Source organism: Castanea sativa, chromosome 3, assembly GCF_040712315.1.
Source record: "Castanea sativa cultivar Marrone di Chiusa Pesio chromosome 3, ASM4071231v1".
NCBI lineage: Eukaryota > Viridiplantae > Streptophyta > Magnoliopsida > Fagales > Fagaceae > Castanea > Castanea sativa.
The window spans coordinates 27,501,477-27,526,004 of NC_134015.1; the positions used below are offsets into that span (position 1 = coordinate 27,501,477).

At 34.3% G+C, this 24,528-nt stretch overlaps 1 protein-coding gene across 1 annotated transcript; it reads right to left on the minus strand.

Annotated features, from left to right (window-relative positions):
- Positions 1 to 11,824: 11,824 nt before the first annotated feature.
- On the minus strand, positions 11,825 to 19,638 carry LOC142628003 (NADH dehydrogenase [ubiquinone] 1 beta subcomplex subunit 7). Its single transcript, XM_075801923.1, has 2 exons — positions 19,181 to 19,638; positions 11,825 to 12,003 (listed from the first exon to the last, which is right to left on the minus strand). Exon 1 carries the CDS (start codon positions 19,514 to 19,516, stop codon positions 19,211 to 19,213), a length of 306 nt encoding a protein of 101 aa, XP_075658038.1. The 5' UTR covers positions 19,517 to 19,638; the 3' UTR covers positions 11,825 to 12,003; positions 19,181 to 19,210.
- Positions 19,639 to 24,528: the final 4,890 nt, after the last annotated feature.

Genomic DNA, 24,528 nt, shown 5'->3' on the forward strand with positions numbered 1-24,528 from the left:
AATATAAATAAATAAATAAAAATAGATATGAATAGTTTATATTTTATACCTAATAATATTCTTACAAGACTTTTTAAAGAGTTAACAAAATATAAGAATGACTATCAATAGGTTTCTCAAAAAAAAGAAAAAAGAATGACTATCAATAATATTTAAATTATATATATAGAAATAATAATATACATCTTATTGTATATTTTCAAGTGTATCCATACATATGCATGGAGTTACAAGCTAGTTTTAATAATTTACCACCTAGGAGACTAGTTGAAAAAAAAAATTGCCTGATCTAGTTGCTAGGGGAAATAAATTGAATGAATTTTCAATACACTCACAATTTTTTTTTTTAATAATGAAAACAATTTGGAGTTTCGATTGAGTTAAATTTCCTTTGACACAATTTTAGATTCATTATTGGGAGTGGGGAAGAGAGCCCACAGCCTAACTAATATTTCTCGGTGAATCTATTTTCACTCTCTTTACCAATATCTACTACTTAGAAACTTGGAAGTAGGCCGGTGCAAATAATAGTTTAGAATGTTGACTTTTTGTTTTTGTGAAAGAAGAAGAATGTTGACTATTTGTCCAACGAAGTATCCAGAACTCCTCGCAAAAACACTTGCACAAATTTATGTACGGAACTTCATGCATGTGCAATATCAAAATATTACTATAATAATTACACATGGGAACAATTATTATTTCATTATATAGTCAAATAAACTTTTTCTCCGAACATATCACAAATGGTTTCTCACGGTTGCATTGCATCTCTAGCACCATTCCCATTATTAATTATTATTATTTACTGGAATTAAAAGATGCCATATTGACTTGAACTCCAAAGTTTATGTCTGTTTTTCTTTATCTCTTAAAGATATTTTTGAAATAATTTTTAAGATTTAAATTAGCATCACGTGTTTATTCGACATTTCCTAGTTTACTATTAATTTTCCATAAAAAAAAATAGTTTACCATTAATTGGTGAAGAAATTCACTTTTATTGAGTTATCTTTTCAAACCTACACCCAAAAAAGAAAAGAAAATGTCAAACTTTCATCATATAGCTCTTAAGCATTAGATGTTATAGCTTAAGCATGGAAAGGTGGTTCCTGTATGATGCTTTGGATTCTGAGAATGCGCCATTTTCCTTTTGGCTCAAAGAGAAACAATTATTTCCATAATCACTGGGCAATCACCTTTAGAATGCACATCCTAACCCACGTGACTTTTTTGATCATAACATAACCTGCTACACTAAAAAAGGACATCTATCTGTAATAAACTTTGACATTCGTTACCAAAGCCATGTTTGTCAAAAAAAAAAATGGTCATACATGCACGAGTGCTCCCATATTTCCCTGTCTTTACATTCACTCGAGGTCACCTAAAACAATTTATTTTTTTGAGCAAAAGAACAAAAGTAAAAGATATCACCTAAAACAATTTTAATAATACAAACATTGATAGAGACTTCACTCCAGGTAATAATACATAATTCCAAGCCACTTTTTGCCCATATCTTTTCCGAGTTACTATTGCCCCAAAAAATCAGGGTTTTGCAAGAGAGTAGCTTAAGATTACCTAGATTTGCCCAAATATGAAAAGACAAGTATTTTGTCCTTTTGTCTTGCAAAATGCAGGAGTGCATCAATTCAACAGATGCACGGGCATTGTAAATTTATAATAATGCTAAGATAGTAATCGATTATAACGAGGGAAGGATACGGGTCAAATGAAAATAAATTTTACTAATTAAGATAATTGAAACTCATAACTCTAACTTCAAATAATCAATTTATATTGCAAGAGCCTAGCAATTTAATTAACTTATGTATAGGCATTGTAATAAAGCATAATTTAGTACTTCGTTAAGCTTAACTAATATTTTATGATATTATCAACAAAGATGTTTAAAGTTTAAATAACTTGGACATAATTAGTTTGGGTAATAATGATGTCCAAGGAGAAGAAGAAACACATGGGTGTAACATAAAGAATTAAAGGAAAAGGAATGAGAACGTACAGAGGATAGATTAAGCAAAGTTGTATACAAGTTGAAAAACTTAGATCTCTCATGATATAGGGAATGTGCAATGATTGAAAAAGGGTTTCCACCATCTTGACTTTTGATCCTCCAGGCAAGGGGATTAGGTAGAAAGCTTGAAAACAATAATAATGTTGCTTTTTTCTAGGATTGATGAGCCTTGTGTTTTTTTAGGTCATGCGCCCTTGGGCAAGCAGCTAGAAAGACCGTTATCAAGTTTGACATAATTGTGTGGCGGAGGCTAGGAGTCAAGTTTGGTTTTTTCTTGCATTGCATGTGTCCATAATTCCATGTCTCCTCATGCAATTTGATTAGGTGTTTTTTTTTTTTTCTTGACAATTTTGAGGACAGATTCTTCTTATTGGGATATTGAATAGTGTCACTAGCCATAAGATGATAAGAATATTGTCATGTTTTTTTGTCTATTTGGGTATTAGCTTTTAGGTTTTGGTAGTTTATTTGTATAATATTTATTAAAAGATATAATTTTTTTTTGTAATTTTATAATAAATGTGTGAATAAACTAATTTTGTTACTATTATTATTTTTTAAATTGAGATAAAAAGAAAAAAACTAAAAGCTGGTGGTTTTTGTGCTAAACATACAATTATGTGCAATTGTGTGTTTTGATTTGTTTATTTGTTTAAAGATGAGACAAAAATTGTCCTTTAAAGTAGTAATATATTTTTTTTCAACATGTTCAATATGTTTATTCAAAATAATTTTGTTAATCCTCTCATTTCATTTTGCCCTTTGGCATTACGCGAAGGGCAAGCACTACATGTGCTCCACGTCATGGGTGGAAGTTTTCTGCAATGGCGGCGGAAATACATTGACAATGGTGGAAATTTCTTTGAAAAAAGAAACAAACTATATTGCATTGTTAGATAGAAGGTAAAAATTATTGAAATCATATATAGTACTACAAATTCTTATAGAATGAGGATTAAGACCCTCTAAGTTTTTAGGGTAACTCTACAATGGAGTTTCTAAAATAATCATATCCATCTATTTTGATCATGTCATAAAATCCAATCCATTTATTTATTTAAAAATGAATGGATATGATTTTAAAAACGATATAGTCAAGTTGCTCTAAAAACTCTAAAGATCTTAATCCATGGCATGACTCATGAATATTATTAGAAAATTTTCAATTGTGTCTATGTGTATATGTTGGGGTTCAAGTGAAGTCTAATGGTAATGAATTTTTTTTTGAGTTCCAATCCAAGTCTTGCCTACATCAAGAACAAACTAATCATCACGGAGTAAACAATCATAAGTTCAAGTCCTATCTGTTAGACTTTGTGGAGCCTAGTTGTATTTGATTCAGATTATGACCCGAAATAATATTGTTATAGTTTTTAATGGGAGATTTTCTGAGCCTTAGTCCATGGAGCGGAGGCTTGAGCCGATAGGCCCAAGCCGTAGCCCATTGTGAATCCTATGCGCAGGATTTGAAAACTGTTATTTTGGAGGTTAGGTTTTTTTTAATGTTGTTTTGAGAGAAAAAAGTTGTACTGCTGCACTCTGTATTTTTCTCAAGAATAGTGAAATTCCTGCTTGTAATTTCGTGAACGTAGGCAAATTGCCAAACCACGTAAATACTGTCTTGTGTGTGATTATTTTTCTTTTGGCATATATTTTTTTTCTATATTTTGCATCTCACAGGTCTAGGAATTTCGTACATATTCTCATCACTATCATATACATTAAAAAAAAAAAAAAAGAAGAAGAGAAGAAAAAAAAAACTCCAATTTTGACTATTGTACTTGTTCAAGTTATGGAAGGTTACGGTTTACTAATTGGTTTGGGTTTATTAGATGAGTTAAATACATGGACTAAGATCCTCTATAATTATTGGAGTAAACCTACTATATTCTATTCGTTTATTTGGAATGGATTAAATTTTATCACATCATCAATAATTAAAAAATGTTGATTATTCTCATTTTAGTATATATTTAAATTGTTAATGATACGGTTTTGTCTAGACCACTCATTTCAAAATGAATGAACATGATTTTAAGAACTCCATAATAGAGTTGCCCTAAGAATTCTAGATGATTCTGATCATATATGTATATAGATTGAACTCAAGTTATATATACTTGTTATAATTTTTGGTAATGTTATACAATCTAATAATTTTCTATTGTACATGTATTTTGACAAATCCATTAATTGTAAGATTACATTTTCTTTTTATACACTTTATAGTTGTAAAATTTCAAAATTATCATAAATTAATAACTATCTCATTATAAAATGTTTTAATTTTAATTTTTTGCATTTTAAAATTATATTTAAATACGAGTTTATGGATCAAATAATAAATAATATCCCATTAATATAAAATTGGCATGAGTGTTAAGAAGAATAAAAATATATAATGAGCGGTAAAATTTTTAAAATATTATTCTAGTTAGAAGTTATAAAGTAGTATAATATTAATAAACTTATATATAAAATATGATTTGTGTATCAAATAGCATATAACATCATTTTGACTTAAAATTTGACATTCTTATTAATAATGAAGATAATATATATTTTAGTCATGATGTTTTTAGAATGATCTAAATAAACTTCACTTTACTAATTATAATTATATTGAAAACAAAACGTTGGTATATCTTGTAATCGGAATATGGTAGAACAAAACACCTTAGATTCAATGCACATCCATCCCTCCATTATTTCAAACGTCCATACGGAAAAGGGGAGAGGAGTTGTTAGCTTATGTGATTATAACCTTCGTTAGCTAGGAGGTAGAGGGCTGAAAGCAAGCATCCTATGTAGAAAACTTAATAGCCCACCTGTATGTCTAGCGCCACGAATGCATGCATCTAATGAGTTTTGAATCCACAACTTCATCTTATTAATTAAGAGAAGTTTAGGTGCACACAGGAGTAACAAAATAATAGTTAAATTATTAAATTTAACATTTTTTGACAGTTTAAGTTTTTGAAACAAGTGGTAGTTTCATCCAATTCAAGCTTCAATCCGTTACTCATTTGTGTGGGTTTTAGTTGATTTAATTGATAAATTCTCTTGTCATCGAATAAGAGATCTAGGGTTTGACTCCATTTAACTTAAAACCAATTGGTGTCTTGAAATTCTATAGGGTTGAAATGAATGCTATAGGGTTGAAATTATCATGAAATGAATGCTATAGGGTTGAAATTCTATTATATTTATCAAAAAAATAAAAAATAAATCTTCAACCTGTATGTGAAATTATTACAGATCTTGGACTCAGCTCAATTCATTTAATCAAGAGAAGCTCGTTCAAGAATTTTTGAGCCAAGCTCATGCAAACATGAATTTCTAAACGTTTGAACTTGAGTGAAGATTTTCTCGAGCTCGAGCTTCAGCATACATTTGTTCGGGTCAGATTCAATTGGGCTAGCTATCTTAGTGTATGAATGAGGTTTGGTTTTGATAGGATTGCACACAATTGGAGAATGTGAAAGCTTAAGGCATATAGTTCTAATGGTTAAGGTCAAAATTATTTCGATATTTAGTATCAACGCTAATGTGGTAGGTATACCTAGATGATATATATGTGCTAGTGGGAACATAGAAGAATCTATGAAATGGAACTTTGATTTCACTTACTAAAAGCTAGCTTTTGGGTAATTTAGTGATGAATAATGTGGTCCTAGCTAGACTCCTAGTGTGCTACACAATAAGTCTTCATTCACCCATTGTACGTATTTTGACATAAAACTTGGAAATTAAGGGAAATGGATTCCCATACTTTTTTTTTTATCACTAATTGTACTGGTAAAGCCGCAATCTTAGTTCAACTGCCTAGTATTCTTAAAAGTTAAAACTTTATGATCCATATGGAATTTGGTGGAAAACTTTTTCCTTGGTTCAGCATTCCACTTACAGAGATTTCCTTTCCAAAGAATATTATTTGCATTCTCTCTGCTGACTAAAAAATAAAACAAAGGTAAAGGTAGTACAGACAAAAAGCTTTTTGAATTTTGTGTGATTCTTTGGACTTTGCCATTTCTCTGGTCTTCCACTCTTCAATTTTGAAAACTTTATTATGTTTATGGAAGAACAATAAAGCATAGTGCCCACCACGTAATAGAAGTTCTGCCCATACATAAATGGTTCTGAGTCAAAGATAGCAGCTAAAGTATATGTTTTAATTTTTAACATTGAAAATCATTTCTATTTTTTTTTTCATAGCTTAAATGACTGAATAATGATTAAATATTAATCTAATTAGCATAAACACTACATTCCAAACAAGATAGGTATGTGGGAACGGACATATGGGAAGACTTTTCTATTGTCCCTTCATCCATTTGCATGGAAAGTAGAGTTATAGAATTATTATTATTATTAAGACTCTTTTTCTCTTATACAATTAAACTTTTAATTGGTGTGTTTATAGGGTCTAATCTAGGGAATATATGATGATTGAAGAGGTGGGCTCCACCTTATTTGACTAATTTCCGTCCTCTATTAATTAAATTAATTTTAATTTTTGTTCTAATTCCATCCTTGAAGATTGGAATTAGGTGGATTGAATAATTTCAAAGGAAAATTCAAGATTGCACATTTTTTGTTTTGTTGTGCTTGGATTGAATAATAATGACACCATTTCTTTCTCAAGTGATCTCATGCACGTAACCAGTCATAAAAGGCATGCATATCATCAGCACAACTGGCAAGGATATTGTCTAAAAAGGATGAGATGATTAATAAGCTAAAAGTAGCTAACACGTTGCTCATTGTTTCCCCTTTTTCTTTGGTTATTGTCAAGTTGCAGATGAAATTGCTTCAAGCTGCATACATTACATATCCAGTGTTTATCAAAGTTTCTTCTAGAACTAACAGCATAAAATTCAAAGGGTTAGGTATATTTATGTACCAATATTGGGTTTTTGAAGACTTCACATTTATTAATATTCCAGTTGAACATGTCCTACTTATCAATCTTCGTTAAATTCGCATGCGTGTTGTCAAATTTATTAGTAATACCGTATTACGTTTTTTTTTTAAAGAGAGTTTTTGTCTTTACATCAAGATATCAATTGTCAATTGGTTTTTGATGTAAACTATCAGAGATTTTACCAATTGAGCTAATTGAAACTCACACCATATTACATTTTATGTGTAGATATAATTCAATAATTGGAAGAGTGATTTAGATCCTGAACTTTTTTGTTAAATTTACTAAAAAATATCAATTGAATTTCAAAACTCTTAACAGTAAGTCAATAATACCATATTGCATCTAATATTTTATATATGTGTGTGTGTGCATCTAATAGGATCACATGATTTTATGATCCTACTTGATTAAAATGATTAGAATCGTACTAGAATTGCATTCTTGGTAAGAACAGATGGTATAGGATCTTACCAACCCACTAAAGATTAAATTTTGTTTTATTTTATCATAATTTTGAATGCTTTATTTAAATTTTGATCATTGTAGACATGAATATATATTGTGAACACAAGGGATTTGAACTTTGTTCATCTTAAAGCTTCAATTTCATGTATCAATTGGTGAAATAATCATGTATCAGTCGGTTATATTTGTAAAATCTAAGTATTCTAGAGTTGCTTGTATTAGATATTAGTTTTGTTGTTTATATACTAGAGAAAAAAAAAGTGCATTTAACTAATTTATTTAGATAGGCTTAGTTTTTTGATTATTTGCTTGGATTAAAATATTATGCTTTGCTCTTGTGTTTGGTTTTTTTTTTTTTTGGTGATAATACTAATTTGTAGTTAGCTATTTTCCATTTGCTAACTTGTTTTGAATTTTGAACTTAGAATTTAGAAGTTGGAAAATATTTTCCTTGTGTTGATAGTTATTTTGGTAATTGATTGTTAACTAAACATTTGCTGAATTTTTCAGATACATTGTGTTAACATTTAAGTATCTTTGTTTCGTTAGTATAAACATAGCGATATATGATATACAAATTACATCATATTGATGCAAATATTTGTTTTTGCTTTTGTTTTTGTTTTTGTTTTTTTATTTTATTTTTATGAATGAACTCATAATTTATGTGATCATTCAACATAAAAAAAATTACTACTAATATGTTTTTTGTTTTAAATAAAAAAATAAATAGTATCTTATAATCCACAATCTTATATATCTTTTATGATCCTACGTAGAAACTCAATTTTAACAACCTTGTAGACGAGCCTAACCTGTGTACTGAATTTCGTATCTTGTCCTTTTATTTCAATTTTCGGACATGAATGAATGCATAGCTACTCTTGAGTCTTTACAAAGGGAATGCATTTTCTTTCTCTCCTTTCTTTTTCTGCTCTTCTTCCTGGTTACATCCTTTTGTCCTTTTTCTTCACTTCTTGCCACTGCATCCACCTCCTATATAGCCTTATTCAAGCTAATGATGTTGGTATTTTGGCTGTAGTGATGCCAATACTCTATTTTCACGAAAACTTATGAGTTTCCCTTGGTCCCAATCTGTGGGGGACAATATTGGTGAGAGTTGATAACTGAGATACACAAAAATGAAATGTCCCAATGAATGAAAAATCAATTTAACTTCTTCTTTTTTACTTTGACGGTATACTTCGAAATGCAATGATAAATTATTTGAAGTTGCTTCTAGACTACCATTGCAATGAGGTAGCATGGCTCAGAGCGATAATTTCTAAATTCAATCTAAAATTTTGAGGCCATTTTACAATATTAACACATTCGATTAGTTCTCTGAAAAAATGTCTTTTAATTAGTTTCTTTGGTCATTTTTTTATTATTATCATGGATGAGGATGACTTTGATGTTGGAATTTCAAATTATTGACATTTATACGTTTCTTTCTTGAGTATTGTGTGAGCAAGCTGAATTCCTCACAAGATCAAAAGATTCAAAACTTATAGATGTGAAACAAGCCTTAAAACCAATGTCTTAAAAGAACGTGAATCACTAAAGAAATGTGCTGAAGCTGGTTTGATCTCGTGGATGAGCTGAAAAATTAGCTTATCTACACTTTTAGCTTATTTTTGTTACTATTCATAGGTCTTATTGTACTTTTTAATACTCATGGGTCTCACTGTATTATTTAGCTTATTTTTAAACCTATTTTCTACACTTTTAGCAATTTTTTTTTTTAATTTCAGCTAAATTAACTGTTCCCAAACAGACACTATATATTCTTAATACCACTTAATAACTTTAATTTATTTTGTTTAATTTTCTATAAACTACTTCTGCTTTTGCGCCACAGTTTAGGGTCCAGACGATCAGTATGTATGTATGTAGTAAACAAGCAACCTCCAAGTTAAGCAAGTCATTGTCAAAAAGATTAGATACACCATAGCACACACTTGGCCACAATTGATACACATGTTAAGCGATGATTTGACTAATTTTTACAACTACTAATTATGGGTCTGCGCATAAATTATGTAATACAATTATACATTGACAAATGTGCAAGTTGTATTTACATAAAATGACTCAGTCAAAAGTATCAAAAGTGATGTTTTATAAAAGAAAGAAAAATATCCTTATATTTCCTTTGTTAAGAAAATAGGTAAAAGAACTTTTCCACTGGCTGGCTCTTGCTTTTGAGGACAAACCAAAATAGGAAGTGGACAGTCCATTCCATATAATGAGAATTGAACTAGAAAGGAATAAATCTTTGCTTTGCTTGTGTTATTCCCCCACATGGCTAAGGAAAAATATGGCCACGCCGTAATATGTTGAATCGGATTCGTCCTATAAAAGTCAATACTCAATTTATGGTTGTTTGCCCCAATTTTAACTGTGTACGCAAGAATTATTGTACGAATCAAAGTGCAAATTGTATATGAATTCGTTGTCGGTATTTAAACTTTCTTTAGATCAGGCCATTTGTCGAATCAGACCATGGGAAATACTTTTTTTTTCAATTTTCTAATCTTTTAAGGAATACCATGGGACTTGAATGGAATTAATTATATATTATTATAATTTTCAGGATTTAGAATCTCAAGTAGGTATAAAATACTTTAATAAAAGAGATAATTGATGGGATTTTAGAATTCAGATTCAGAATGATAATCATATAGATCTAACTTGATCTAAAGTGTATTGGAGTTATGTTTGCAGTACCCGGCATCCTCACAAAACATAAAAGCGAATATCCGTAGAAAGTAAGAGGAAAACTGGACTAACATGCAAATGGGACATTTTTATTGGGTTACATTGACACACAATTGGGTTTGAACTTAGTTTCATGATGATGGTCAACTTCAATACTAATTTTAGCCCAAATTACATCAAACATTTGCTACTAATCACGGCCCATAAGTACTGTTTAAGCCTCTAAGGAATAAGGATTACATGTTTAATGGTACGTTTGGTTGGAAAGATAAAAAAGTGGGAAGATAGAAAAGTTTTTAATTTTCTTCAGTTGTGTTTGGTTGAAAAAGTGGAAAAGTAGAAGGATGAAAAACTTTTTGATTTGGTTAAAAATAAGGTTTGTATAAATTTACCATCATGTTTCTCTTAAATAAAAGAGAAAGTAATACATTATAGTTTAAAAAAAAATTGTGTATAGATAAAAGATGACATTTCAAAAAAATAGCATAAGAAATCATCCAAAAAGTGTTTTCTTAAAAAATAATAAAAATAAAAATTAAGAGAAAAAAAAGAAAGAAAAGAAGAACCCACCTGACCAAACAAAAGAAAGAAAAAAAAAAAAAAAAAAAAAACCAAAGTTACGTAGAAAAAAAAAGCAATAAAAGTGGGGGCAGTTTTGTCTAAATTTTTTTTCCTACTTTTCACTCCAATTCTTTCTTCAATTTGGAAAGATTGTATTTTGAAGGGGGAGGAGAGAAAACTTGTGAGCTCCATTACTTTTCTCTCCTCCTCTCCCTTTCAACCAAACAGTAAAAAATGCAATTTTCCACCCTATTTTCCTCTTCTTCTTTTCCATCCTCCCTATTTTCACCCCAACAAACACACCCTAAAAGAGTGTAAAAGACAATTGATCCCCCTTTGGTCATGAGATAGACCTTTGTTTTTTTCTTTTCTCCGGAATCAGGTGGCTTTGCATCAATTTCTTTGAGAAGGATCAGAATTGAAGACTGCCTTCGAGAAAAATATAAAATCAAAATAAAAAGATGCTCAACCAATTTCCCCTATGTTTGGATTGGGGAGATCAAGGGAGAAGAAATGAGTATATTCTCACCACCTTTCCCACTCCTCCCTTTGTTTCAGAGAGGCAAAGATTGGGTCGAGTACTCTAATGCTCTAGACCCATTGCAGTGATGACAAGTGTTCATTTTTGGCCATGTGTTGCCATTGCAATAGAGCTAGTGCATTGGAGGGTACTGGATCCAAGATAAGTCCGTTCCAAACATACACTTAATGGTTGCAAAAGGAGGAAAGGCACTGCTCCTGCCCACGACCAACATAAAGGCTTAGAAGTGGTGATTGGGTTTCACCCGAGTGCCAATATCAGTTATAGAGATGTCCTTCCCCTACTCATCATAAAGATTGGCTTTATCATTGCATTGCATAGAAAAAACAGGGCTACATTCACTATTATTGTCTCTCTTATGAAAACCCACTCCTGCCTTTGCATCAGATAGGTAAAATTGGTGAAAAAAGAAATGCCTTTTGTTCCTAACCTAAAATTAAGTAAATTCACATTTTATTACGAAAGCTCTTTCAGAACGAGAATTTTCCAAGTCCACAAATCTAATTTAGGCCAAGACAAAGCTAGAGCTAGCTGAAACATGACATTACAGAAGGAAAAGAACAGCTAAGCAAGATCACCAAATGTCATTGTTAATTTTATTACATGTGTTGAGACAGAGTTGGAAACTGAAAAAAGAACATGAATAAATTTGAGTCTCACATTTGTCTCAGGACAAGAACTTTCAAATAACTTCCCATCAATAGCTGTGAAAAACATTAAAGCATCCACCTCTGAGCAATTTCTAGATGCCTGCCACAGACAATAGAACCAGTGTTATAATGTTAGGAATGCTATAAGCATAGGGATAGTAATTGTTGTAATGAGATTTAGTTAATTAGTTAGTTAGTTACAATTCCAAGCATGTTAATAAAATTTAGCACATATTGGAATTATTAATGCACATGGAGAATAATAGTTACAATAGGATAAGGTCATGTGGGCCAGTGAGATTAGAGCTAGTCTCCTATAAGTACATGATTGTAATCTAATATGAGATATCAATTGAAGAATAAACCAACTTCTTAGTGCATTAGTGCATTTCTCTCTCTCTCTCTCTTAATCTTTTTTCTTTTTCTATGGAGGGCGACTACCTCGAATTAAGTCAATTTCCCTACAATTTCCATCAATCCCCCTATAATTCATACCCATCCCCATTAGGAACTTCTAGGTTCCTAACATATAGGCATGGGAAACCAAAAAGGGTAGAAAACTACTGAATTTAAAGAGAAAAAAGAAAAGAACATGACAAATAATTCAACCGGGCGAACAATTCAAAGTTACTCATTATAAATTTTTTTTACAAAAAAAAAAAAAAAACACTATTCAAAAGTATCAAATGCAAGGAATTGAATTAGTTAGGCAACGCCATTCTCATTTCGTTTTACCCCGCAGAAAATACCCAATTGGATCAGGGGAACGTCTTTTAAAAGATTACGTGACATGATATGGTGGGTAGGCACCTTAATTGACAACTACCTGCAGAGAAGTTGTAGTACAAGATGACAGGCTTGAGAGAGAGAGAGAGAGAGAGAGAACGCATTCTTTTCTTAATGGCTTCCACGAACTACCCAAATAAAACAATGCTTTAATGAATGTAATGATTCATTAGTGTGGACTTTGGATCATTCAGTTAAATGTACACAAAACACATGTTTGTGTGCCTCCATGCACTTGGAAATGATGAGTCATGACTGAAGTATGTGCTATTATGAAACAGAAAATATTAGGCATCAATCAAGCTTCAGGTGTTCAACCTCAAATTTTCAATTGCTTTCTGCTGTTTAACAGAAAAAATAACAGTTCTTGCAGAAAAGCTCAGAGATGTGGCATGAATAAATTGTAACAGCTTAGCACAACTTGATTTTTTTTTTTTGATAAGTACTTAGCACAACAAGATTCTCATACACTAAACATTCAGTGGCCTAACACATGATATTATACGTCGAAAAAGCATTAAAACTAAGAGCCACTTTGGTTCTCACTTCAAACTTGTTTATCCATTCATTGAGTAGGTTGAAGAGTCGGTTACCGGGTGTGGTTTGCAAGCTTGATATTGAAAAAGCATATGACCATGTAAACTGGGAGGCCTTGTTTTATCTGTTGGACCGGATGGGGTTTGGGTTGAAATGGAGGGGATGGATTAAGGCTTGTGTTACTTCTGTCCGTTTTTAAATGTCCTGGTAAATGGTTCCCCTGAAGGTTTTTTTGAAAGCTCCCGTGGGTTGAGACAAGGAGACCCTTTATCCCCGCTTTTGTTTCTCTTGATTATGGAGGTTTTAAGCAGAATTTTGAAGAAGACAGAGGAGAATAATCTTATTCGGGGGTTTCATGTGGGAGCAGTGAATTCTGTTGGTGTACAGATTTCCCATTTGTTGTTTGCGGACGACACTATCTTATTTTGTGATGCCTCTAGGGATCAGTTGCTATCCATAAGGTTGGCGATGTCTTGTTTTCAAGCTTTTACGGGTTTGAAGGTCAATGTTAGGAAAAGTGAGATTGTTCCTATTGGAGAGGTGAATAATATAGTTGCATTGGCTAGTATTCTTCATTGTAGAGTGGGGAGTTTGCCTATGAAATACCTGGGGATGCCTTTGGGAACTTCTTTTAAGACTGTTTTGATTTGGAATCCTATTTTGGAGAAGATGGAGAAAAGATTATCAGGGTGGAAACGTCTCTACTTATCTAAGGGTGGTAGACTCACTTTACTAAAAAGTACTCTATCGAGTCTTCCTACGTACTTTTTATCTCTCTTCACTATTCCTAAAGCTGTGGCTGCTAGAATGGAAAGGATTTAGAGGAATTTTCTTTGGGGGTCTACTGAGGGGAGTTTCAAATATCCTTTGGTGGCTTGGGATAAGGTGTGTTTACCTGTTAAATTGGGGGGGGCTGGGGATAAGGAGTGTGGCGTCCTTTAATCAAGCTTTATTAGGGAAATGGTTGTGGTGTTTTGGGCAAGAAGTTACCCATCTTTGGCGGAGAGTTATCTCCACAAAATATGGTGAGGATCAAAGAGGGTGGTGTACTAAAGTGTGCAGGAGGACCCATGGTTGTGGCCTTTGGAGAAGCATTCATGAAGGGTGGGAGAGTTTTTCTAAGCACCTATCTTTGTAGTGGGTGAAGGCACCCGCATCCGCTTCTGGCATGATAGGTGGATTGGGGATTATACCCTAAAAGATCTCTACCCTGAGTTCTATGTGTGTTCAGTTGCCAAGGATGCTTGCATTTCTGAGGTTTTGTGGCTTCCGGAAGGAGGTACTACTAGAGTGTGGAATTTAAGATTCTTTAGAGCTTTTGAAGATTGGGAGCTTACTGCTTCTTTTTCTCTTCTCCATTTTATCCAACCTCATATTCCTCGGGAGGATAGGAGGGATATTCTTTGTTGGCGGCTCAAAGGCAATGATAAGTTTGACACCCGCTCTTATTACCAAGCAATTCAGGGTTCCTCGAATTTTTTGTTTCCTTGGAAGGGTGTCTGGAAACCAAAGGTTCCTAAGCGAGTAGCTTTCTTCTTGTGGACAGCTGTACATGGTCGGATTCTCACATTGGATAATCTCATAATTAGGGGTTGTCGCCCTTTGGTAAATCGGTGTTGTATGTGTTGTTGTGATGGGGAGTCGGTAGACCACCTTCTTCTTCATTGTACTGTTTCACATACCTTATGGACTCTTATGCTTCAGGCTTTTGGTATTCACTGGGTTATGCCAAGATCAGTGACAGGGTTATTATTTGGAATTTGATTACAGGGTGTTTAATGTGGATTGTTTGGTTGGAACGGAATCGTCGCTCCTTTGAGAACACGGAGAAGACGTTGGATGAGTTAAAGGTTTTATGCCAGCGTAGCCTTTTTGAGTGGTCTCGTTGTTGGGGTTTTACTGATTCTTCGTCTCTTTCAGAGTTTATGTTTTCCCTTAGATTATCCTTCCCTTAGTTTTTCTTTCTTTGTCTCTTATTGTTCATTATCATGAACATCCTGTACTATTTTTTTTTTTTCCTAATTAATACTAGTTCTTTGATTACCTATAAAAAAAAAAGAGTATTTTACCAGACAATTTTCAGAAATAATTGGTCCTCATACATTGAAATTTCTGAAGGTTTATTGTCAAATTATTTAAATGACTTTCTGGAAATTGTCTTGTGAAGATTTAAAACTATTTGTCTCTAAGCTCAAAAATATCTTGAGTTCATCAGGTATATTTCTAAAGTCCTTTTCTAAGAAATTCATCCACAAAATTTTATAAATTTTTAATCATTTTCTAAGAATGGGTTTCTGAAACTGTCTTCTTAAAATGGAACCACGCACAACCTAAGATTCCCTGATATATTCCACTTGTCCTTTCTCGGTGAGATCTTTTATCCAGTAAAAGGGGCTATAAATTGTTTAATTCAGGTTTTTACCTATAAAAAAAGGGGGCTATAAACATAATTTGAATAACCTCTATAGAATCTAGTATCTTGCCAATTGCAATCTTTGAATAGATTTTTTTTTTTGATAAGTCTCGAATTCAAATGTATCAATTTTCTCCACTCCTATCAAATTGTCATTATGGTATTTTAGTTTACTGGGTTTTCTTCGAAACAGCAATAAACAACACTTTGGGGGAAGCCTTTCACCACCACACCCTCCATGCAAACTAACAGCAGCTACTTAGTATTAGTATGGAGAAAAAAGTGCCTTTCTTTCTCCAATGTTACACCAGCACGGCATTACTTAGATTTTCGTAATGATAGATAAAGGAAGAAAGCCCTGTGTCATTTGCAAGGGAGAACAGGTGCTTCTCATTGAAGAGTTTGACATTCTTGTTACACAACACTCCATCATTGCCACTATGAATAATAATAGAAGTCAAGATAACATATCCAAAAGTCACTTCCATTGTATTTCACGAAGCCCAGGCCATATAAGCCATAACATCTATCAACTTGCATCATTTAAAAATGGCCACCTTATGACCTTAAGAGTGTATTTGAAGAAGGTATTGAACAATACACAGAATTTTGAAAATAAAGGAATTCTTAATCCTGCATTCCAAAATTCCACCATCAGGCTTGGGGTTCCCCCCTCTTATATTGGTAAGTTATACACGGACTTAAATGAGTCTTGAACCTATGGCCTCACCTTCCACTTTGGCTCTAGGGGCATGCTAGGTACTCTACATTTATTGTTTTACCTTCAAGGTAATCTGACATAAAAAAAAATAATCTGTGTATTCCAACCACCCTTCCCCTATCCTCTCTCCCATCTCCCTCCATTCCAAACATATACCCAAATATCAAACCCTTCCAACCACATAAAATTATATCCACCTCATTCCTCTCTCTCTCTCTCTCTCTGAAAGAAACTTAACACTAATTCCTATTTTGATCTTTGTGAAAACAAAGAGTAGGGCAAACAGAGCAATTAACAAAGGAGTTTGACTATTGAGAAGGGCAATTCATGGGTAATGGGGAGAACTAGATTGATCCATAAGTGAGCATGGGGAAATTCATGGATGCCTTTCACCAGGGCACAAAGAGCAGATGAATGTCTACAACCATGGGGATGATTGAACACCATGATTGCCCCAGCTTGACAATCTGCAAGAACATGGCCTTAGTCTTCAACTGGCAACAAGTAAATATGGAGAAAATGGTTACAACACTTCTTTCAGGAGTAAGGCTTCTCCATACCCGCTCCTATCCCACTATCTTGTAAGGAATTCTCTTATGTATGCTGGTTATGGTGGCTGAGGGCTGTATCAGAAATTTTCATATTCTCTCTTATTTCTCCATGAACTCACATTTTTTTAAGGGCAATTTAAAAATTGCAAACAATTTCACATGCTGTTCCAAGAATTTACCCTTTGATCACAGCAGACACCTCAGTACCTAATCTTTGACAGGTCTTTTCATGGTATTTTAGCTCATCTTGTTAACTTCCAGCTACATTTTCAACCTGTACGATGTTTCACCTAACTACTGCCCTTTTTCATCTTCATTGAACATGTTTTTTTTTTTTTAGGTATAAAGTAAATGAAAATATTTGTTCATTGAACATGGTTAAGCCACCTTATTTGATTTCTCCTTATATCCCAATTTTATTTGTTACTATTGATTTAGTATCATACAATTATATGTGAACCAACACACATCAATGAGAAGCATAACATGATGACAATGTCCAACTATAATACTCTCTTTTTTTGGGATAAGTAATGTCTAACTATTATACTTAACACTCAACAATGTGTATCCCACATACATGACATACATGCATACTATTTATCTTTTCTGTTTTTGGGGTCTATTGGTAAGGCCTAATAGTGTCATTGATCTATTATATGGATGGAGGAACCTGTTTGGTAATCATTACTCCTTTTGTCTGGAATCAAGCCCCTTTATGCCTGCAATGGACACTGGGGAGAGAGAGGAACAACTGTACATTTGAAGACATGGAAATAACAGTTGTTCAACTAAAGCCGTCTTCTACAAGGTACTGTTTGTAAGGTCCCATGTTTTGGGCTCTAGTGACAATCATTCTCTTTCTTTCTGATTGTACCTGTCACTCTTTGCAATTCTTTAGGACTACATCATGTATACATACTGTGTACGTGAGGGAGTGCCTCTCGATCCTTTTTTTTTTTTTGATAAGTAACTCTTGATCAATAAAATTCATTACTTTATATTAAAAAAATTGTAAATTTAGGGGGAATTCCCATGTACAACCACATGCAACTTGCAGCATACACAAACTCACTCAACTCAAACTTAGCATGGAAGTCCACATAAACTGCACAATTAAGTCTCTTACATCACGTTATAAAAAAGCAGGTAGCCTAGGTCATAAAAAACAAATTATGCTTCTGTCAATCAAATTTCCTATTTAAATGTGAATGTACATCCAAAAAGAGGTTGAGTCAAGCTTTTAATCCATGGACAAAGGGCTAGAAAGCAGGGGCTGAACCATGAATTGGAGAAGAATCAAAAGATAATTTTTTCTTAAGACCATTGAATAGGTTCAAGAAAAAAAAAAAAAATCCTTCTGCGTCTAAACAAACTTATCATATGCAATTATGCACTCAGGCAGCTAAATGACCCTCTCTCAGCTTGCAACAATGCATGGCGAGGAAACTCACAGTGATTATAGCCAATGAGCTCTAGCACAACTAGCACCTCCTCCTCTTATAAGTGTTAGGTGGAGGGTGAAGTCTTGGGTTCAAAACCCATCAGGTGTGTAAATTACCAATCAAAAAGATTATATCCATACCTCTCCCCTGAGTTACCCCTCAACTTCCAACAGTCAAAACTCAAAACCACTCTCTCTCTTTTTCCCCCTATTTTACTTGCTTCAATCAAGACCTGCATTGCCAATGATTGCAAACCATCTCTAAATCTAATATATCTGATCAAAATCTTTGACAATCAGCTAGTGATAGTATCAGAAGTTCAGTGCCAGCGACTCTCTTATACTTTGTATTTGTAAGATTGCTCCCACCACTTGACCACCAACTATCCAACCCAGTAGGCAGTGACCTCTATTGGATCCCTATCCAAAGCAACAATCTTGATGGGAACAAATTCATAGCCTCTAACTTAGTTTTGACTTTTGACACACAAAGCCCAAACCAAGCCCAAACTCATCATAAAAAATAAAGAACCAACCACCATAACCCTCAAAATCTTCAAAATCAAAATCTCTATCAATCATTCCCCCCCCCCCCCCCCCACAAAATAACAACACAATCCAACAATAACCCATCAACTCAAACCCCCAAAACTTCATAGATCAACCAAAAAAGCATCAATCAATAAAACCCACAAACAAAAAATCCTAAATTTCCACAACAAAATTCTAGATCATAAATAACCCAAAAAAAAAAAAAGAACAAACCCATCATCAATCAAAGGAAGAAAAAACAAATAAAATATTTCGGGATTCAGAATCACTAACCCAAATGGGATTTGTGGGCGTCAGTCAACTCTAAGAAGCATTGGCAGTGTTGGGAATGAGAGGAATGGGGCTCTTCTTGCCGCTCTTCGAGCTGGCCTCTTGTTCACGGATCTTCTGCATCTTGATCATTCGCTCCATGACGAGCTCGTACTCGCACTTCTCATAGATGTGGCGCTCAGTCTCGCATTTCCATGGGAGGTACAACTCGGCTTGCCTGCACTTGTTGAGAGGAATCAGCAAGTGGGCACACTGGTCTCTGTAAGGAATGGGGACCTTAGCCTCCACCATCTCAGCCTGTGTTGCTATCATCTTCTTCGATGACCCCTCCACTTCCATGGCTCTGCGGGTTTGCTTTTGGAATTCGGAGCTTTTCTTCTTCTAACTGTGCTTTGGGGGTATGAGCGTATATTGGTCCTCTGCTCCCCTAGTGGCTTTGTTTAGTGTTTGGAGTTGTAATTGTAATGGGTTAACTGGCATTTGGGCTTTTGGTAATCACTACTCTGGTTCCCAAGCGTTAAATTTTGGAAAGATCCAATTTAGTCAACATGATATTACCAAAATGGCAAAATCCCTCCCATAAAAAAAAAAAGAAAAAGAAAAAGAAGCAAAATCCCAACATGAAAAAAAGAAAAAATTATAGGGAATTTAAAAAGTTGCTAATTTTTTTTTTTTTTTGGATAATTTTTCCAATTTCTCATAATTTTTTAAAAAATAATTTTACTAAAGTATGACCACATTAATAAAACTCTTCTACTTTTACTTTTACTTTTACTTTTACCTTTTATTTTTTTTAAGACATTTGTTAATGTATTATTTTAAGAATAACATTTATTTAATATCACTGTGGGGAGAAAATAGACCCTGATGGGGATGTGGGCCTTTGGGCCATGCTAAGGAAGGTCGACCTACTCTTGGGTTTAGAACTTGTTAATACTACAGGTTGGCCCATACGCCGAGGATTCGGGGATCCAGCCGAGGATGAATTTCCCTTCGGACGGACACCGGAGAACCCGAGACTTCATGGTAAAGGTTAGGGAACGACACGGTTAAGACCAATGGTTAAAGGGGGTGAACCCTTGAACGTCCTAGAAGCATCGATGTTAGAGAAATACCGAAGATAAAGGCTGCCACCTCCACATTAAAGACCCTGCACCTACCACCCTGGCCGCATTAATGGGGAAGTGACGCCTAAACAGTGGAAGAGAAACTTCTGGTTACTATTCAAAGTCACTGAGAAAAGAAATATCTGGGTTAAGGGGGAGTTGGGGCAACACGTGTACCAAGTATCAAAAAGAGGAGTATATAAGGAGAAACCTAGAACAGGAATGAGGGCCCCCTTTTTTGATCTCTAAAAAGAAAAAGAAAAAAGAGAAAGAGATAATATAAGAACAGCTCTCGGCTTACGTCCGAGGAGGTTGATTTACAATATTCCTTGTTGTTTTCAAGTGTTTGCAATCTTTGACTTGTCATTTAATCCTTAGACACTTCTAACCTGGGTTTCAAGCCCACACTCTACAAATTCATATTGTTTAAGGCTCATTGGGCCTGAGCCCGTAACTATTCTTGGGGCCAGGTGCAATTGTGCACTTACAATCACTTTTATAAAAATTTATAAAAAAAAATATTAGTTATTTTTCTATAAAAAATTTCTAAAAATATTTCTTAAACCAATACTCTTAAGAGTATTCATTAACTTTTTTTTTTACCAACTGTTTTTTAACATAGTTTTTATCTCAATTATTTTGTGACAACTACTTGATGAAGTGATGAGTGATGAACAATCACTTTTATACGAACTTACCACTTTTTTCTACCATGTACCATTGACCACATTTTTCAGTGATAGTCAAGATTGGGACCCTACAAAGGATTACTGAAAGGGTTTCATAGATTAGATCGAGAATTGTAAGATTCTATTAAAATAATAATGAAAAATTAACAATAATGATAATATATGTTAAAAAATAATAACAAAAAATGACAAAATTACTCAAAAAAAGTACTACTAACTAATTAGTACCAAATTACCAATACATAAATAAATAACAAACTTCAAATTTTAAACTTACAAGTTCCAAATTCAAACGCTAAAAATATACATAAAGTTCCAAATTAAATTTTTTTCATTAACTAAAAAAAAAAAATCCCAATTCTAAAGTTACAAAGATTTTGAAATGTTTCAATTATTCTAAGATAATGAAAAATGAAAAACTCTTCAAAACTCATTACAACTTGATCAATAGAGCTAGATAATCATAAACTCACCATAGAGTGACATAATTACAGATAATTATAATAACTTTAATTGATGTCATGTCGATCAGTTGCTTAGAGATTATATGAGCGATCCTACACCAATACAAATTGATTCTATGGAGTAAGATTGTAAGGATTTTATAGATTAGCATTATAGGATCTTACATTCTATCATCTAAGATTGTGATCCCATGTTGAACCTACCCTATGAAAGATTCAACACCGATTTAAATAATTTTTATGGGATAGGATAGTAGGATCTTAGGATTTTGAGATCTAGGATTGGAATTTTGAGAACCATACTTGCCACCTTCCACTTTCTTTCTTTCTTTCTTTCTTTCTTTTTTTTTTTTTTTTTTTGAATGAGTACGTATGTAAGGACACAATTCGAACTCCCGACCCACAATCAAAAGGGAAAGGGCTTGAAAGGCATTTTTACAATAAATTTGTAGAGAGTGGGCTTGAAATCTAGATTTCAAGGGTGGTTTAAACAACAAAGAAAGAACGGGCTTTGGGCCCAATGGCACAAGTAAGGAATTATCTGTAAGAATATGAATGAAAGCTCCTTCTCGGACACAATCCGAGGATAATTTATAATATTGCTTCTTAAGATAGATTACAATTGTGGATAGTCAGATTTATCATATACTATTCTTTCTTTTTTCTCCAAAGAAAAGCCTGCCCCTCTTCCGAAGATCACTTCTCTTATTTATACTTCCTCTTCCTCTCCTTCTCATCTTCCACCTCATGGTTATAACGCTAGTTTAGATACTTGTCCTATCAAATTTCCCTGAAGTCTTCTGGAGTCAGGGGCCAAGTTCCAAACCTCATGCTCAGGTCCCATTTACTCATCAATACAGCCAGCATATCAATTGCAGAGTCTTTAATGCGGGGGCGGTGGTAGCAGCTTTACCTTAGATATTCCACCACCCTTTCTATTACCCTCCACGTGTACCGTGTCTTCTCGAAACCATAGGAATTTCTATAACATAGCCTAGGGATATTAAACTTTCCCTTCTATTACCTCGGCTTGATTATCTGAGGACAAAGTCTTCCTCGGACATAATTATTCATACGCTATCACATCTTTACCTAGTATTTTCTTTATGAGGTACATTCACTCATCCCTAGATCACTTGATGTCCTCGGATTGGGCTTTTAGCCCAAGAGATATTCTTGGGCCATCCTTTATAAATTACTGGGCCTAATGTCCCTACAATAGCCCCTCGAGATTCTTATTTCTCCAATTTGGGATGAAAAGAGGATCTCGACATTTGTCTTCTTTTGTCCTGCAGATATTTGGCAATATTGCTGACAGGGATGATGATTTTTGAACTGCCCATCACATGTTCCTGACGCTTCGGCATGCGAAGCATCCCTAAATTAAATTCTGGCGTCTTTATGTTCCCCACGTTTAGCGATGTGACACATATCCAACGGTTGAGAATTACCCTTGGGTAAAGGCGGGAATTCTCCCGCTTCATAATTCCTAATGATATATAAATACTAATTTCTTTCAAATCTTCTTACACACCACAACGCTCCTATAACGTACCTGCCACATTTGCCATCTACACGTGCTTTCTCTTTTTACCAAATACCCTATCCGAGGTGACCGTGCCTTCTTCTTTTTTTTAAAGTAAGTTCTCCCATACTCTCTCCATTTCTTATCAGCTCTTTTTCTTTTTCTTTTTTCTTCCTTTCCTTTTCTTTTTCTCTGTACTCCGTTATCCTCAGCTTAGTCTATTTTCTTAGTTTCTCTAACATACCTACACCCCTTTCTTTTTCAAAAATGGGTAGATTTGCATCCCTAATGGATTCAGATGAAAAAATAGAGCAATTTAAGGCTAAATACCGAATTCCCTCGAGGGTATCTATTAGGTACTGTACAGAAGAGGAGTATTTCGTAAAAAGAAAAACGGGAGAGGTAGTAATCCCGATGATTGCATTCATCGAAGGAGGGATGAGAATCCTAATGGGGATTGTAACTAGGGATTATCTTAGGCTTTTAGACTAGCTCCTACCCAGTGTGCCCCAAATGTTTTTAGGATCCTAGGTTCCATAGATGCCCTAAATGAGAAGATGAACCTAGGGCTCACTCATCACGATGTGAACTGGGTTTATAACCTCCACTACCTAACGAAAAAAGATGAATATTACTTAAAATCTAGACATCCAGCAGTTAGGTTAATTTAGTGTCTGCCCGAATCCAATAAGGGTCTAAAAAACGACTTCCTGATCATATCAGGAGATTGGCACGACGACTTATCCTGTCCGACAAGGGAGGGGACCCCAAGTGAAGTTTTGGATCTATCTAAAACCCTTAAAAACCATTCCTTCTATCTCTTTATCTATTCTTACATTGTTTTTCTTTCTTTTGGACAATTCTGCAGACCCACACGCAGCGGATTGTCACCCTCTCCTTGTTGATTTTGGGAGACTGGATAGAATTTTACAAGCCAAAGTTTTCGTGCATACAGACGGCCAACTCCAAGCGGCTCATTTAATCCTCGGCTACGATCCCATTTCCAAAGCTTTTCAGGCGCCGAAGTGTATGATCAAAGCCAAGGACCCACGTCTTCCCCAGATCAACGTTGTCGTTGAAGGTTTTCTGCTACTCGAGGGGGCTCCTATTCCTCAGGGTACCTTAGTTACCCAACCCGTACAACCCCCACAACCCGTTCCGGTAGGGATTCCCTTAATCCCTCTTTCAATACAACACATACTTGGTGAAGCAACCTCTTCCCAACCCAGCATAAAGGAAGAAGAAGAGATTATTGAAGTATCCAATTTTGAGGACGAGTTCGAGGTTTTTAATTAACCCCACTCCCCAGAAGACCAAGTTTTTATCCTCGGCACATCCTCTCAAGTCTCACAAGACATCATCCAACAGCTTGATCCGATGGGTATCCAGTGCAAGGCCAAGCTGAGTCTAAAAGATGTACTAGAGGCTCAAGCGGGGCCTTAAGAGCTTCCTAAGGAACCTCGCCCTAGGGTCCAAGATAAAGGTGCTGAAAAAGGCCCTGAATCCAGGCTCCCTCCTCCTCCCCTTCCTTCCCAACCTCAGCATATCAACCTGGCTGACCACAAAA